At 45.0% G+C, this 17079-nt stretch overlaps 1 protein-coding gene across 1 annotated transcript in view; it reads right to left on the bottom strand.

The window, feature by feature from the left end:
• LOC139379383 (zonadhesin, like) overlaps positions 1-17079 on the bottom strand; it is a 34330-nt gene that overhangs the window by 16183 nt on the left and 1068 nt on the right. The window contains exons 2-30 of the mRNA XM_071122190.1: positions 15549-15574; positions 14448-14594; positions 13628-13893; positions 13209-13293; positions 12914-13069; positions 12486-12656; positions 12097-12194; positions 11719-11797; positions 10773-11576; positions 10321-10511; positions 9575-9704; positions 8735-8979; positions 8148-8296; positions 7774-7902; positions 7496-7634; positions 7165-7306; positions 6570-6769; positions 6234-6372; positions 5925-6041; positions 5422-5546; positions 4711-4856; positions 3919-4062; positions 3575-3682; positions 2780-2949; positions 2076-2278; positions 1561-1702; positions 993-1240; positions 530-707; positions 151-259 (exon numbers count right to left, since the gene is read on the bottom strand). Of these exons, the coding sequence (XP_070978291.1) occupies positions 151-259; positions 530-707; positions 993-1240; positions 1561-1702; positions 2076-2278; positions 2780-2949; positions 3575-3682; positions 3919-4062; positions 4711-4856; positions 5422-5546; positions 5925-6041; positions 6234-6372; positions 6570-6769; positions 7165-7306; positions 7496-7634; positions 7774-7902; positions 8148-8296; positions 8735-8979; positions 9575-9704; positions 10321-10511; positions 10773-11576; positions 11719-11797; positions 12097-12194; positions 12486-12656; positions 12914-13069; positions 13209-13293; positions 13628-13893; positions 14448-14594; positions 15549-15574 (4986 nt within the window). The remainder of the gene's footprint in view (positions 1-150; positions 260-529; positions 708-992; positions 1241-1560; positions 1703-2075; positions 2279-2779; positions 2950-3574; positions 3683-3918; positions 4063-4710; positions 4857-5421; positions 5547-5924; positions 6042-6233; positions 6373-6569; positions 6770-7164; positions 7307-7495; positions 7635-7773; positions 7903-8147; positions 8297-8734; positions 8980-9574; positions 9705-10320; positions 10512-10772; positions 11577-11718; positions 11798-12096; positions 12195-12485; positions 12657-12913; positions 13070-13208; positions 13294-13627; positions 13894-14447; positions 14595-15548; positions 15575-17079) is intronic.

Here is a 17079-nt window from a genome sequence, read left to right as displayed (position 1 = left end):
ATGGAGTCAGACCTATAGGTCATAATTCATACAAAAACAATGGAATCTAGGCTAAATGTAACAGTTCTTCCTGACAGTGCTGGATAAATAAAAACATTGAAACTGAAACATGAATGTGTGTCGTGTGTTTCAGGTGTGTGTGTGACTCACTCGGGGCGGTCGTCGGGCACCTGCCAGCTCTCTCCCAGATCGTTTGTGTTGCCGGCTGGCTTACCGTCTGGCTTGATGTTGTCATCACCGGGTTGGCCGTTGAAGTTTCCTACAATAGAGGATAGATGGAACCAGTTACTACTACCCACATCAACAGCTACTTTGCATACAAACTGTTAGCTGGGTTGGGGTAAAATTATATTTTAAAGCAGTCAAGTCAAGATATAAAATTATACTCAAAGAGGTGTTCAGACAAGACTACATAAATCTACTACCCACTACAAAGGGGATATGATAAAAGTGGGTGAAATAACTCACGAGGGCATTTTTTTACATGCCTGGTTTATTTTAATCACATGATTGATTGATTATCTCTTACCACAGAGTCCACAGAGCAGACCGTTGTAGGAGGAGGGCAGAGTGACGTCAGCGTGGTGGTTGCCATCGAACCTCACCCTCAGGCCAAAGGTCGTCTCCAAGACAACAAACTTCCCGCTCAGGTAGACCTTCACCCCACTGGTCAGAGTCACAGGAGGGGTCACCAGGGTTCCGTTGACCTGGAAGAGATGAGAGGAGGGTGTAACCCTTTTAAATTGGAGTTAACTTAGCAGATTGTACAGTACGTGGTTATCTACTGATAATGTACAGCATTTTCATTGGTATGCATTCTTGTTTTCGTATTCCATTTCAAGACATTTGCTCCCAGTTTGTTCCTACTTTGCCACCATAACGTCTAAAGTATATTTTTATTGACCACACTTGTGAGGACTTATCTTGCCACTCTGCCAGCATAACTGAATAAACCAGGTCGTGCTGTAGCTTTACCTCCCCATGTTCCTCACCTGTATTTTGCGCCCTTTCCCCAGGACGACGATGACCCCGTACACCTTAACCACGACGGCTTTGACGTACGACACCTTCTTGTTGCTGCCTCGGTGCTCGTTCTGGGCGTCAACGGTGAAGTGCGGCATCCCGGAGGTTTCGTTGCAGGGCTTGGTGAGGGTGTAGGAGCAGGAACCCATGAAGTTGTGCACCCTCTTATCGAAAGAGGTGTAGTGAGGGTCACCCTGGACCGTGCAGATCCCCGTTTCTGTGAGTAGAGGAGGGTAGAGTTTAGATTTGAGTTGATCATGTTTTGTTTTCATAGAAGTTTAAACTGATGTTTTGAGGGCGCACTGATAGCCCCATTTACAATATTTCTTATAAGAACATACACATTTCAAAAGCTACAACTGTACGAGACTGAGACCCCGCAATTGTATAGTGCTTGTTTCCCAAAGACGCTTTTCAATCTTACCCCCCAAAATAAAGGCCAAGTAAAATAAATGACACACACAAAAAAAAATTACATTGGCATCCGTACTCTCCCTCCTGTTTGTGCGTGTGTGTGTGTGTGTGTGTGTGTCGTACCCAGTGGGTAACATCCTAACTCTCCGTCCTGCAGGCCACAGCTCTCTGTCAGGGTACAGGTGGTGTTGTGACACTGTATCACCCCCCCGCCCAGACACACACACTTCTCCTTACAGCCCTCCAGGTACCAGTCATCACCCACCTGAAAAACACACACCATGTTCAGACTACAGTACCTGACTGCCGTGAATAGCCCAGGGAAATGTTAATTTAATTTGATTTATTAACCTTTATATTTTACAGGGAAGTCAACAGGTATCTTTTACAAAAAAAAGTCTAACTTGAAAAATACAAGATACAGCACATATAAACGTTGTGTACAGTTCAGTATCAAGTTTTGGGTATTTCTGAATGTGCACGTGTAGTGACATTTTGGATGTGCATATTTTATTTTATATTCGGATGATTTAGCAATGTATTGTATTCATACTGTATCCTAATGTACCCTTTACCAAACCTTGATGCTTTACAGTACACACCGAAATTGTCCAAGTGAAAGAGAGAATCGGACTCACAGGGTGGTAGTCTCCGGAGGAGTCGACACAGCCACAGTCTTTAACAGGGACACACTTGTCGTCACTGAGGATGAAGCCGGGGTTACACTCGCACCCCTCCACACACACATCTGAACAGCCAGGGGCGCCGCTGACACCCAGGCAGGTCTCGGGACAAGAGCTCACACACATGGAGTAGGAACTGTTAGGGGGACAGGGCAGGGCTACGGAGGGAGAGCAAAAAAAAGGGGGAAGGCAGAAACAGGGTTACAACATATTGTAACAAATCTGGGTTAAAGGGGCAGTCAGCGGTTGAAACAATAACAAAGCATGCTTCACATCAAATCAAACTTTATTTGTCACATGCGCCGAATACAACAGGCCTTACTGTGAAATGCTCACTTACAAGCACTTAACCAAAAATGCCGTTCAAGAAATGAAATGAATGTAGCAACTGCAGATTGCCCCTTTAAGCTTGCTGCAACATTAAAAGGAATAACTTTACTATTGACGGACAACAATATTTTCTCCGTAACTGTGTTAATGTGTGACTTTGAAGTGGCAGCCTGAGATATGGACTTTTGCTTCTTCTTTCAACTTTTGCTCAAGCTGACACATAATTGTGACCTGCCAACTGTTTTCAAACCAAATTTTGGTCCAATCTTCGAGGGCCTGACAGAGTGTGTCTATATCTATATATATATATATTTATATATGAGACTCACGGCAGAAGTCTGGCTTTCTCCAGGGGTGAACCGTGGCCCCTGCACCCAGGCAGGCGTCAGTGTAGGCCTGGAGCTGGTCACACAGCATCTGCTGTTGGCCCACGAAGCGACACATGTCATACACACAGCTCTGGAAGAACGGAGTGGGGTCCACCAACGCAATGCACTCTCTGATGGGGGAGAGGAGGAGGGTGAGAGAGGGGGGGGGGGGGGGGGGTGAATTTAATGTGTGAGGAAGAGGGGGGGGTTAAGAATTAGAGAAAGAAAGAAAGAAAGAAAGAAAGAAAGAAGGAAAGAAAGAAAGAAATGAAAGGGTGAAAGGAAGAAAGAGAGAGAGAGAGAAGTAAAGACAAACACACAAATCCATAAACCACTTTGTTTGTTTTGGAACACATGGAGGGAGTTAAGTCTTATGACCTGAATCATGTCAGGGCATGTGAACTATAGTAGGCTTGTATGTATAAGACAATCTTAGATATTCTTAGCAGTCTGGAATGTAAAGGAGTAAGATTGCCAGCCCAACATGTGTTTACCATGCTATCTGGATTAAAGTCATGGATTATTGTAAACAGATATTACAATAGACTAGAGATCCATGTTTGTAAGCACCAGGGGTCATAGCATGTGAGTTTGGAGGTATCCATGTACTTATGGATTAGTGTATGTTTTCACGTGTGTGCATGGTGTGTTAAACGGGGCGTTTATGTCTAAATGATACATGTGGTATGGATCACGCACAGCAGGGATATGTTGTTGGTTCTGCATGTCAAGTATCCATGTGACTCCGTTGCTCACCTGAAAGGTCCTTTGGTATCGGTTAATATCCCACAGTTCTCTGGTTTGGACACTTCTGCCTCCAGTGATGGATCACAGACAGGGTCTGGGTTGGTGTCGGGTTTGCATCTATGGAAACACACACAATTAGTAAACACTTTAAAATAGGAAATGTAATACCAATACAGTGCACAATACAGTTATTACTCCTAATAACTGCATATAGGATAAAGTGCACACTCAGTTCCTAAACTACTTCCTAAAGCGTTAACCTACATTCTACAACATACATTACTGGGCAGAAATATTCCTGACTTCATTAGTCAGTATTCCCAAGAGAAAATTCCCACATAATTCCCACTCACGTGGCATCCTCATCGTCCTCAGTCTTCCAGCTGTTTCCAAAGTCCTTGGAGCTGGTGACCTGGGATCCATCTGGCTTGGTGAAGTCGTTGCTAGGGTTACCATCATAGTCGCCGCACAGACCACACATCCGTTCAGAGTAGGAGCTGGCGGATAGACCAAGACACACGACATTTCACAAACATTTCGCTACACTCGCAATAATCTGCTAGCCATGTGCAAGTGACCAATAAAATGCGATTTGATTTGAACACAGTAGATTAGTTCAAAGGTCAAGGTACAAAGATATACAACCAGTGGATTAATAGAGAGATCCTACTAAAAATATCAAAATACAAGACACAATAGATTTGACACCGATATAGACAACAACCAATAGATTATTACGACTACCAGATTATTACCAAAAGATCACAACAGATACCAAGATACCAAACCTCTGGATTACCACAAAGATATCAAGACACAAAACAATGGATTACTCGAGATCCTACAACAGAACTCATGGAGAGAGAATGACAAAAAAAAAGGTTTTAGTTGATTTTAGTTGATCCAGTGGATTGATACTGAGTTGAAACTCCTCTAAAGGTTGAAAGATGTGGAATGTTTGGAACAGAAATGGTTCTAAATGATGTATAAATGTTGATCAATTATCTGCATGAATATTGATAAAGTACAACAAAGGCATTGCCCGTACGTACGTAGACACCTAACTTAAGAATAGGGTGTAATTTGAGCCTTAAGAGGGAAAAGGAAGTTGCTAGAGATCTACTTCCTGTGTCCGTAGTACACACCTGGGCACTGAGATCTGGGCGTAGTGGTTTCCGTCCCAGCGCACCTTGAGGCCGAACGGTGTCTGCAGGGTGATGTACTGGCCCGCTAGCGATAGAGAGATTAGTGGAGAGGGGTAGTGAGGGAGGGACACGCGCTTTCCGTTCACCTGTGGAGGCAGAAAGAGAGATTAATTCTAGGAGAAAAATAGACAAAAAAGGAGGAAAAAGCAGTCCGAGAGAAGAGGAGGGCGCAATTGATGGACAGATTTGAAGGTTTACTTGTAAAATAGACGATGAATGCGATAAAAGATTAAAAAAAGAGACAAAGACAGAGAGAAAGAGAAAGACGGACAAAATGTGTATTGAAAAGGGAAAGAAAGGCTTTGGGTGTATCGCCGTTGTGCAATTTCACTAATTGATTAAGGGAGACATGGAGTTTGAAAGACAGAGATAATTGAGTGACACCACCACATCTGCGATGTGGAATGTGAATGATAAAAAAAAACAATGTTTATGGGAAAGTGTTATTACATGTTAATAACTGTGTTAGTGTGACAGGTCTATGTTCATTACTGTAATAGCAAGTCTATTTCTTCCTTCGGACAAGTTTGCTTCTGCTTTTCTCTTGCTCTTTGGGGCCTAGGCCTCGTTATTTCAAAAGCACTGTGACACCGTCTGATGTAAAACGGGCGTTTATAAATTTGACTGATTGATTGATGGATCAACAAGTACCAGAGCCCTCCTGCTCTTCATCAGTGTGACGGTGATTCCGTCGACAGTCACGTAGAGCTTCTTCAGGTACGACACTCCAGCCAGACCACGCTCCTCGTTCTTACCCTCCACGGAGAACTGTGGACCTGAGAACACAGCAGAACATAGTTAGAACCCAGAGTTCAAAACCCCCGGAACCTAGAACCCAGAGTTAGAACTACAGAATCTGGAACCCAGCGTTAGAACTACGTAATCTAGAACTGATATGACAGAGCTAGAACTACAAACCTAGAACCCAGAGTTAGAATTATAGAATCTAGAACCCAGTGTTAGAACTACATAATCTAGAACTGTTAAGACAGAGCTAGAACTACAGAACCTAGAACCCAGTGTTAGAACTACATAATCTAGAACTGATATGACAGAGCTAGAACTACAGAACCTAGAACCCAGTGTTAGAACTACATAATCTAGAACTGATAAGACAGAGCTAGAACTACAGAACATCATCCTCATGTAATTACCAGTGTTGTTCTTGCAGGCCCTAGCCAGGGTGTAGGTGCAGGTTCCCATGAAGCTGTAGAACTTATCATCAAATGTGTTGTAGTGGGGGTCCCCAGAGATCACACAGTCCTGAGAACCTGGGGTAAATGGAGCCGAGGGAGATATCATGAGATATAAACGCCTGCTTCCAGACCTCTTTGTGTTGTCTTGCCAACTCATATGGTCGTAGCCTGGTCACCTACCCTGACTTCCAAGACGTCAGACATCAAGACACCCTTTTGAGTGTGTGTTTGTGTGCGTGTTCAGACCGTTTATGTAAAGGGACTTACCTGTAGGGTAGCAGTCCAGCTCTCCTCCCTGTACCTTACACTCATGCAGGGGAGGGCAGTCAGAGGGCTTGCAGGTGACGAAGGAGGCGTCACAGAAACACTTCAGCTTACAGTTCTCCATGTACCACTCATCACCAGGCTGGAGGGACGAGGAAGGGGGGGGGGGGTTATGTTCTTCCCGAAGTGGGTTAGAATCTTAGCAAGTTTACTATGCTCTGGGAGTCCTGGGTTCGAGGCCTGCGAGGGCCGTTGCACTTTCACCGTCCAGTATAATATGTTTGAAAAACCTCCAACTCAGACAATGGCATTGATAACATGACACACACGCCCTCTTACCTCATAGTACTCTCCGTTAGTGTGTTTGCAGCCGCAGGAGCTCTCTTTGACACACTTCCCGGCGCTGAGGATGTACCCAGGGTTGCACACACACCCCTCTGAGCAGGGTCCGTCACACCCCGTGGGGGGCTTGGCGGCACAGGTGGGCTGGCATGGGGCGGCACATGGTATGTAGTGACTGTTGGGGGGGCATTTCAGAGCTGAGAGAAGGAGGGAGGAGACATTAGGAGGCCGGTCTTTAAAACATGACTGTCTCTCGGGAACGACTTTGTTGATTTTAAAGAACAGAACTGTCGGAGTGTATTGTTTGGTCTTTGATGTGTTAATAACAGTGTCTTCGGCGAGTGAACGAATCATTATTATCATATTGATCATCTTAAAACATGAATATCCTCCTCTTCCTCCTTATCATCGTGTAGGGTTGGGGCCCATTCCATTTCAATTTCAGTCAATTCGGGAAGTTCACTCAAAATTCTAATTCCAAATCTCTTCAAATGCTTTTCAATGAGGAAACAATCTGGAATTGAAATGTGCTTAACTTTCTAAATTGACTGGAATTGAAATGGAATTGACTCCAGCCGTGATCTCTACTCACGGCAGAAGGTGCTGTTCCTCCAAGGTCCAATGGTGACTCCTCGGTCCTGACACTCATTTACGTACGACTCAATGGCTTCACACAGGATGGGCTTGGCACCGTCCAGCTCACACAGGTCAAACAGACAGTCCTTGAAGAAACTCTGAGACACACACAGAAACATACACACATGGCAGACAAAGCTCGAGGACTTTAGTTAGAGTACTGCAGTCTTGCGTTGCCACACTGCCCGTTTCTTAGTTTCCCACATAGCTAGATATCCCGGGAATTACATACTGTATCTTTATCTAGAGGGCGGATTCATAATGATACAAGTAAGGTAATTACTCACATTGGGGTTGACCTTGGGGTGACAGACAGCAAAAGGTCCGTTCTTGTCCAGTAGCATCCCGCAGTATCCTGAGCTCTCGTACCTGTCCTGCTCATCATCAGTACAGCCAGGTATGGTGATGTTGGGCTGCTTGTTACAACTGGAGGGCGAGACAGAGTGAATCAGCCGTGTGTGTGTGTGCGCATGCGTGTGTGCTTGTGTGCATGTGCACAGGTGCATGTCTTTCTGTGTGTGAGTGCCTGCCTGCGTCCGCATGTCTAACTGATGGCGTGACTCACTTAGGATCGGTGAGCCAGCTGTGTCCAAAGTCATTGGGGTCGGGGGTCAGAGAACCATCAGGTTTCCTGAAGTCATCGTTGGGGTTTCCGTTGTAGTCTCCACACAGTCCACACAGCTTGTCCTTATAGCTGAATACAGAGGAGCAAACAAGTTTATGAGCTAATCGCTTTCTCAAGCATTTTAATCACAGCAGAATTATATCATAAACATATCACAACGTGAGAGGCTTATATTTGTTTTCTTTTAAAATGTTGTAAAAAAAAAAATGTATTTTTTAGGGCATATCATATTGGGGTCCCCAAATCTGTAGGAGTGGAACCTATATGCCTAAACCCCATATTTGGTCTCTGCAGGTGAAGCAGTTTTGACTCACTCCTTGATGACTTTGATATCCATGAAGTGGTTTCCGTCGTATCGTACCGTCACACCAAAGTCCGTGGCTACGGTGTAGTGTTTACCAGACATCAGCACAGACACTCCTGTAGCTGGGGTCAGAGGGATGTTCACGTTGGTACCGTTCAACTACACGGAGGAGAGGAGGAAAACACAGAAATGGGTTAGGCATTCCTTTTTTTTTAATTCTTATTTTTGGCTTCCTCTTTATGTGCTGTTCTGTGTCTATGTTTTTTATGTATTGAATGCTGCGCAGGAATGGCCCTCCGGTCACTAAGACTTATTGAATTGAAAGGCAAACTTTTCTTTACTGTGTCTGTTACTTTATATTGAAGGCTAAAGGCAAGGGTAAAAAATGATATGTGCTTTTCATACTGTGTCGTCACTTTATATTGGTGCTAATTAGTCTGAGCATATACAGGGCTTCGCATTTTATAAGTCATCTTTTCTATTGCTATGTGTAAAAAAAGTTTCAAATGTCATCCATCCGTCCCATCATACCCCTCATCTCCCACTCTCTTTCTCTGCCCCCCCCCCTCTCCATCTCTCAATCCATCTTTCTCTCACCTGCACGGTGCCTCCCTTGAGCACGGAGATCTTCACCCCGCGCACGTACACGTGCACAGCCTTCAGGTAGGAGATGGTTGGTAGGTTATAGCGGTTCTCGTTGTCGGCGTGCACCTCGTAGTGTGGCACTGAGGTGTCGTTACAAGGTTCGGACATCAGGTAGCTGCAGTTCCCCATGAAGTTGTACTTCTTCTTGTCGAAGGTGGTGTAGTGAGGGTCACCGGACGCTATACAGGTAGAAGTGCCTGGAGGGAACAATTCATGAATCAAGTAATCAAGTAATCAATCAATCGATGAATCAGATAGCTGGGAATCAATAGCAGTCAATATAAATGTGTGTCTAATGTGTCTAGACTGTGTGGCGAATATTAAGCAGGTGGATAAGATTGGTAATATCATACTACTGATTGATAGAGGTGCCTGTGGGGGACTAGTGATATAAAGTTGTAAGCGGAATTAGTAATTGGCTGGTGGACAGTTCGGTTGTGTTTACACAGGCGGCCCAACATTTCTATGCAAACTTTCTAAATGTCGAACCCCCCCCCTCCCCCAGAAAAAAATCACTGGACAAGTTAATGGAAACATACTGTAGCTAGTGTTCAAATGTCTTCCTTGATGCGTCGGGCTAGAGTTGTCAGCCGGTGATGCCTGACATAACGGTAATAGGGTTTGTACTGAGCCATAAATGCACACAATATATGCTCTTTTGTTGCATAGCTAGGAATCAAACAGGGCACAATACCCGAGGGTTTCCCAACGATTCTTCCTCCTTATCACTATTATCGATTCTAAGAACATGTCAAGGTCTCTACAAGTTGTGGCAACTCAACTCAATTGCACCTTTGGGATAGCATGCGCCGTTGCGGCACTCCTCCGCGGGAGAGCAGGCGTTGTCCACACAGTCCAGAGTGTAGTTGCCCGCGCAACGACACAGCTTGGAGCAGCCGTCACCAAAGACGATCTCTCCTGGCTACAACAACAGGGACGGGGAGAGAGGTGGATTATTAACCTGTCGTTTGACAATAAGCATGGTTTATTTGTGAATGGTTTCGTGTGTTTTCCTTGCGTCGTTGGTGCTTTTTAATGTATATTTGTGACGTGCTGACTTGAGCAACATCAATTTCCATGTCAGTGGACATTCTGCAAATAAAAGTATCGTGGTGTTTCAAATATCGCATCGTAATACTGTATCGTAAATAGTGTCGTATATCACAGTGTTTCCCAACTTGAACGTCATGGACCACATACTAACTATTACAGATTGTCTCATACTATCGGGGTGGCAGCGTAGCCTAGTGGTTAGAGCGTTAGACTATTAACCAAAAAGGTTGCAAGATCAAATCCCTAAGGTACAAATCTGTCATTCTGCCCCCTGAACAAGGCAGTTAACCCACTGTTCCTAGGCCGTCATTGAAAATAAGAATTTGTTCTTAACTGACTTGCCTAGTAAAGGTTAAAAAAAATACCTCATCATTGTTGTTATCCCCATCCAGACAAAAATATCATATTTATATACTATTGCATTGTGTTAAATCATATCGAACATTTTTAACCACAGACAAAAAAAATCACAGATGGTCTCGTACCTCATAGTAGTCACCTCCCTCCAGACAACCACACGTTTCGATGGGGACGCAGCGACTGCCTCTGAACACGAAGCCTGGTTTACAGAAACACGCGCTGATACAGGAGCCAGTGCAGTTAGTTGAGGGTTCCTTACAGCTGGGGATGCAGGCTGGGCCACACTCTATGTACTCAGCATTGGGAGGGCACTTCACTATGGGGGGAGAAGAGGGAGGGCAAAAGAGAGAGGGAGAGGATGAGGAAAAGGAGGGTCAATGGAGAGGAGGAATAAGTGAGAGAGTGGGGAAGGGCGGAAGAGAGGGATGGGGAGAGGAAGAAGAGGGAGAGTGTTGTGGGATGGAAGGGAGACAAGTGGTTAACATTAGGACTGTATTAATTGTTTTGTGCGAATACAGAAAGTGGTGTTTGATTCTGATTGTGAGAATGAAATCATCTGATTGGCTGTTAATCTCACCTGGTGGTTTGGTGGTTGTAGGTTTTGGTGTTGATGGCCCAGGAGTAGTTGGTCCTAGAGTTGAAGGTTTTGGTGTTGATGGTCCAGGAGTTGAAGGTTTTGGTGTTGATGGCCCAGGTGTCGTTGGTCCTGGAATTGAAGGTTTTGGTGTTGATGGTCCAGGAGTTGAAGGTTTTGGTGTTGATGGCCCAGGAGTAGTTGGTCCTGGAGTTGAAGGTTTTGGTGTTGATGGCCCAGGAGTAGTTGGTCCTGGAGTTGAAGGTTTTGGCGTAGTTGGCCCAGGAGTTGAGGGTTTAGGTGTAGTTGGTCCAGGAGTTGAGGGTTTTGGTGTTGATGGCCCAGGAGTTGAGGGTTTAGGTGTAGTTGGTCCAGGAGTTGAAGGTTTTGGTGTTGATGGTCCAGGAGTTGAAGGTTTTGGTGTTGATGGCCCAGGAGTAGTTGGTCCTGGAGTTGAAGGCTTTGGTGTTGATGGCCCAGGAGTAGTTGGTCCTGGAGTTGAAGGTTTTGGCGTAGTTGGCCCAGGAGTTGAGGGTTTTGGTGTTGATGGCCCAGGAGTTGAGGGTTTAGGTGTAGTTGGTCCAGGAGTTGAGGGTTTTGGTGTTGATGGCCCAGGAGTTGAGGGTTTAGGTGTAGTTGGGCCAGGAGTTGAGGGTTTTGGTGTTGATGGCCCAGGTGTAGTTGGTCCTGGAGTTGAAGGTTTTGGTGTAGTTGGCCCAAGAGTAGTTGGTCCAGGAGTTGAGGGTTTAGGTGTAGTTGGTCCAGGAGTTGAGGGTTTTGGTGTAGTTGGGCCAGGAGTTGGTGGAGCTGAAATAACCAAGGAAAACATATGATATACAAAACGATAATTTCAGAAGAACAAATAAACTCGAGGCTGGCAGTTTTCAAAGATCATAAGACATCAATAGATTTTATACTGTTTTATCTCAGATCATTGATTATTCCTTACCTGTGCAGGCTGTGATGCATACTGCGTCTATAGCGATGTCTGTCTTAGGGGTCTCACCGTAAACACCAACAATCACAAACTGATACACAAACACAAGGGACATATTTATCACAACCGTAACCATAGGCTGCGACCGAAACACTCTTCATCAAACAAACGTTCAAAGAAAAGGAAAAAAGTTAAGGTTCTTTCAATTAGCTCTTTACTCTTCACAAAATACAACCACATTTGTGCTTCTAGGAGGAAGGGTGGAAAACCAGATTCAAGATCAACATGCCTTTGAAAGCAAAGTCTTTTTGGTCTCTCCCCCCAGTTCTAAAGTTATTTTGGACCCCAGGAAGACTAGCGGTCTTCAAGCTGCCACCCTACTAGGTTTACCTGCATGTCACCTGAGCCAAGGTAGCGTATGTCTGCAGGCTTCCAGCTCTGGCCCTGGTTCCCTGTCAATGAGAAGATGGGGGCTCCAAGGTTTCCTCCTGGGGGGGGGGGGGGGGGGGGGGGGGGGTGAAGAGGTGGTCAGAGTTTATGGAGAAAGGTAGAGAGAGAGAGCTAGAGACTGAAACATGTAGTGGTGATCGACAGATTTGTCACCTTGTCAGCTCGGGGATTCAGTTTGGTTTCGGTTACTGGTCCAACAATCTTGACTGCTAGGCTACTTGCCACCTGACTTTGGTCTTCCAACATGGCGCCTGGTGTGGTTGCTAGGTGATTTGTGACAACTGCAAGCCTTCTATTATCTTGCCCTCAGTAGGCTTGTTGGGTCTTACCTGCGGTCACAGCGTGCACTTGGAGCTTCATTGCGGTGGCAGTTCCCCACATGTAGTAATGGAAGGTGAGGTCCAGACAGCCAGAGGAGCCGGTGGAGGTGATGGGACTCCACAGCTCTGCTTTCTCTCCAGGGACAGCATATTCTGAGTCCATAAGCAGATAGCTGCCGACTATGGAGAAAGAAGACCAGGACAGACATTAGACACAGAAATCTAATAGTGATGACATGATTTGACAAGCATTTTCACACTGTCATATCGACCCAAACAGTACTGGGCTGGCTCGTATATTTTATTTTCGTATGGTCTTTTCCAGTACCATTCCAGCAACTATGGTGGATGTGTAACCAGGCCAGTCCAGTAGCCTACAGCTTGTCTCTGCTCTCCTCGGCTAAGTAGTGTGAAAATGATACAATACTGATACTCACAGCCTGGTTTGGAGAAATCATCGTCAGGACCAGTCCCAGGGGTCTCAGTCCCTCCAATGAATTGTTCCCAGCCGAAGAGTTCAGGATGTGTAGGTGATTTGGCATCCCACCCACACAGCTCATCAAAGGTGTCGAAGTCGCAACCAGTAAGACAGGCTGTGGAAATACATGGGATTGATCAAAACAGACGTCTAGACAAACAGAGAGAGAGAGAGGGGGGGGGGGGGGGTATAAAAGGTGAAGAGAGCGAGGGAAAGAGAGAAAGAACGGAGATACATAGTAAAGAGGTATGTACCGGGACAAGCTCCCTCACTAATGACAATATTATCCACCGCTGAGTCACACGAATCGCTGAGCCCTCGCTGTGCCTCAAACACGATCTGTAAACCCAGAGTTCATATGTTAATGTAGAGTTAATATGGAGAATTGTGACCTGACTAATCTGAACACACACACACCAGTGTTTTAGCAACAACTTTAGGTGAAACTTGTTGAAAGCGGACACATATAAACATTAGTGTCTTGGCAACTACTTTCCCTAAACCTTATTTTAAAAAAAAGGTTTGTTGTTGCAGTTTTTGAACTATGCTCTTGGTCCATAAGATCAATCAAGCCCAGATAAAGTATTTAAAATGATTTAAAATAGTATTTGAACCCAGGTCTGAACCAGCGACACACACACACACACGCATGCACACACACACACTCTCTCACATTTAGGCTCTGTCCTGCTGGTTTGGCCACAGTAATGGAAGCTCCAAGCCAGGAGGGGCTCTGGATCCCTGTCTTCTCCCAGACGTTGTCCTCTGAGCTGGGCCGCTTGGCCAGCACGCGCAGGTGGTTCTGGTTGTCTGAGCCGTACATGTAATAGCGGAACTGGACACAGATCTGGGCTGAGGGCGAGGTGAGACCTGGGCTGAGGAGACGAGCCTTCTGCCCATTGGCCACGTTGTCACACTCATGGTAGATGTAGAAACCATCTAAAAGAGAAAGAACCCAGATACATAGTAAAGAGGTACGTACCGGGACAAGCTCCCTCACTAATAACGATATTATCCAGAGAGAGGGAAAAGAGAGAAAAACAGAGATAAGAAAGGGAGAGAGAGAAAAACAGAGAAACAGAAAGAGAGAGAGAGAGAAACAGAGAAACATAGAAAGAAACGGTGATGGAGAATAGGGGGTTGGAGACGAAGGAGAAGCGATGAACTACACTGTGGCAGCGTCTGAAAAGGCACCCTATTCCTTATATAGTCTACTATTTTGGACCAGAGCCAAGGGGTGCCATTTTGGACAAAGCCTTATGTGTCTTCTCAGGACACACACACGTCTCGATAGTGACAACAAAGACAACCGAAACTGACTGGCATCAGCATGACTCGTGGAACATGGCATTCTCTTGTATCTTGGTTGGGCAATATGAGACATGTAGGTAAATCTCAAAGGAGCTCCTTTTTTCCCCATTACGTGGATAGAAGAGGGAACTAATCATTGAATAATGTTTCAGGTGGGCGTTTTAAGGTCAAACACTACTCACTGCCGTCAGGGTAGTCCCCGGGGGGTCCTGTTCCAGGTGTAGGGGTGGCGCCTTTATGTCTTGTCCAATCACTGTTATCCGCGCCGTCCTGCTGGAACTGACAGAACGGCGTACTTTCCTGGTTAAAGTCACAGGAGGTCAGGATGGCTGTGACAGAGAGAGACGGGAGGAGAGATGACGAGAGAGGGGCGGGAAAGAGGGAGAGTTAGCGAGGCTCTGAAAGTTCTTCTCTCTATAGCAAACAAATCTCTCTGACATCACCAAACATTTAAATAACAGGAAATACTTGATCTCAACTGGCATCACTGAATGCCAGTTACTGTGAAGAATTTGTTCCAGTTTATATTACCAATAAGGCAAATATCATGGATCAGTTGGCTGATCAAAGCAAATCGTCATGGCTAAATTGCATTATACCATATTGGCCGTCGCGTGTTGTCCTCACTGCTACAAAGTCAAGGTGGCATTGCGCAACAAGTTGGCAACAGAACACTGACTACCGTATCAACAGTAATGCATTTGGAATCTGCGTTATGAAAACATTATGGAACACTCAGGCCCTAAACGCATCACTATATGGCACCCTCCTGCGCTGTCTTATAGGAAGGGTATCTGTGTGTGTGCTTGTGCTTGTGTGTGCACGCATGTTTAGTGATGTGATAAGCATGTTGCATTGTATAGGGGAGGGGATGTATAGGTATACGAAGATAAGAGTAAAAGGAGGAAAGTCCATCACGTTCCCAACGACCCCAAATGGCACTCTTTCCCCTATGTAGTGCACTACTTTTGACAAGAGTCCATGGTCCAATTTTATAGGGAATAGGGTGCCATTTAGGACTCAGACTGGATCACGTGGCTGGATAGTACTGACTGAGCCTCTTGTCTTGAATTCTATCATCTGCCCTAGAATAGACCCACAGCGGCGGGGTGCACACCTTTGTTCTAGCCCGACACTAAATCACTGGACTCAACTAATCATTTAATAATCAAGCTCTTGATAGGTTGAATCAGGTGGGTCCCTGCTACTACTGTCACCTCATTAGTTAGGCAGAATGTGAGCAAGATTAAAACAAATGTGTACTTTTTATATGACAAACTTACCAGCATCTCTCACTGTTCTTTCATAGCTGTGTAAAAGAAACACAAATGTAAATGAAAACAGGAAATGAAAATGAATAGGTGAATAGCAGTGTTGGGGAAGGTACTCTGAAAATGTAGTTTACCAAGCTACCAATTAATTCACACTGGAATTACATTTATCATAGTGGTTCAGGAGTAACATTAAAACAGAATAATATGCTGCGCCCACATTAGACAACAATCCTGAAAACACAAACTCAACGTGCCGAACTAACTAAATGAAATCAATGAGAGAATAGTCACTAAAATAGCAGTGCAGATGGCGTTCTGAGTTACAGTTCATATAAGGAAAATCAGTCAATTGAAATAAATTGACTTGGCCCTAATCTATGGATTTCACATGACTGGGCACACTACAGACAGAAGTTGGCTGATCGGCTGTACCGACTTCAGACGCTTGTGGGGGTCGGAGAGCAAACGCCATCTTGTACACGAGAGTCTCATCTTTCCATAGAGGGGTCAGAATAGTCTGTAGGCCAAACCGTTCCGGATGCTACAGACGAGTTAGTGAGAAGACCGATTTTCGGGATGTCTCATGGTCTGACAAACACCGCTCTAGCTCTGCCACCTTCCACTGCAGATGCGAGAGTGCGACATCGGCGGATGCATCAATGGAAAAAACAAATTTCTAGCTTAAACTGACTGATTTTGATAGGGATTTTTGTATTATGGTAATTAGATTCGCAGGGCCGCGGAAATCGACTCGAACCCCCATTCCATTTCATTACTTTACTTATAATGGTTTGGGACACCTGGGACCATCACATGACAAAAACCTTCAAGGGACCATGACACAACATTCCAAGGATGCCCTAAAAACATCCTAGGGGACATCCCCGGGACAAACCGGGAACTAGACAAAACCTCCATGGGACCATGACACAGCGTCCAATGAACTTCCTAAAAACATCCTAGGGGACATCCCCGGGACGGGGAACTAGACTAAACCTCCAGGGGCAAACGTCATCCTAAAAATGTCCCCTAAAGAACATTCCATTGGGACCATCACGCAACATCCTGAGGACTAGTAAAATGAAAGTCCTGAGAACGTCCTAAACCGGATATAACATGGTCCTCAGTGACGTCCTGGGAACGTACAGGGAACAAGACAAAGGTCCCCCCGTGAACATTTACTTGGGACCATCACGTTCTTAGAACATTCTCAGAGGCTTAGACGGTTAAAAAAAAGTAGTGTGTAGTTCCAGTAGATAGCTGCACCACTAGATGGCAAAAAAGTAATTCACTGCTGAAAACACTACCAAGATTTGAATTTAGTTCAATTACCACCAAGCTACCACTAAATGCAATTCAATTACTAGCTGAACTAAATGTAGTTCACTACTCCCCAACACTGGTGAATAGTGAGTTTCAGATGACATTTTTTACATTTACATTTTAGTCATTTAGCAGACACTTTTATCCAGAGCGACTTACAGTCAGCGCATTAGTGCAATCTAATCCACAGTTAGATGAATCATGAACAGAAAAGTTA

Source organism: Oncorhynchus clarkii, chromosome 21 (genome assembly GCF_045791955.1).
Source record: "Oncorhynchus clarkii lewisi isolate Uvic-CL-2024 chromosome 21, UVic_Ocla_1.0, whole genome shotgun sequence".
Taxonomy (NCBI): Eukaryota; Metazoa; Chordata; class Actinopteri; order Salmoniformes; family Salmonidae; genus Oncorhynchus; species Oncorhynchus clarkii.
Note: the sequence above shows the minus strand (reverse complement) of the source record. Positions and strands in the feature narration are given on the sequence as shown.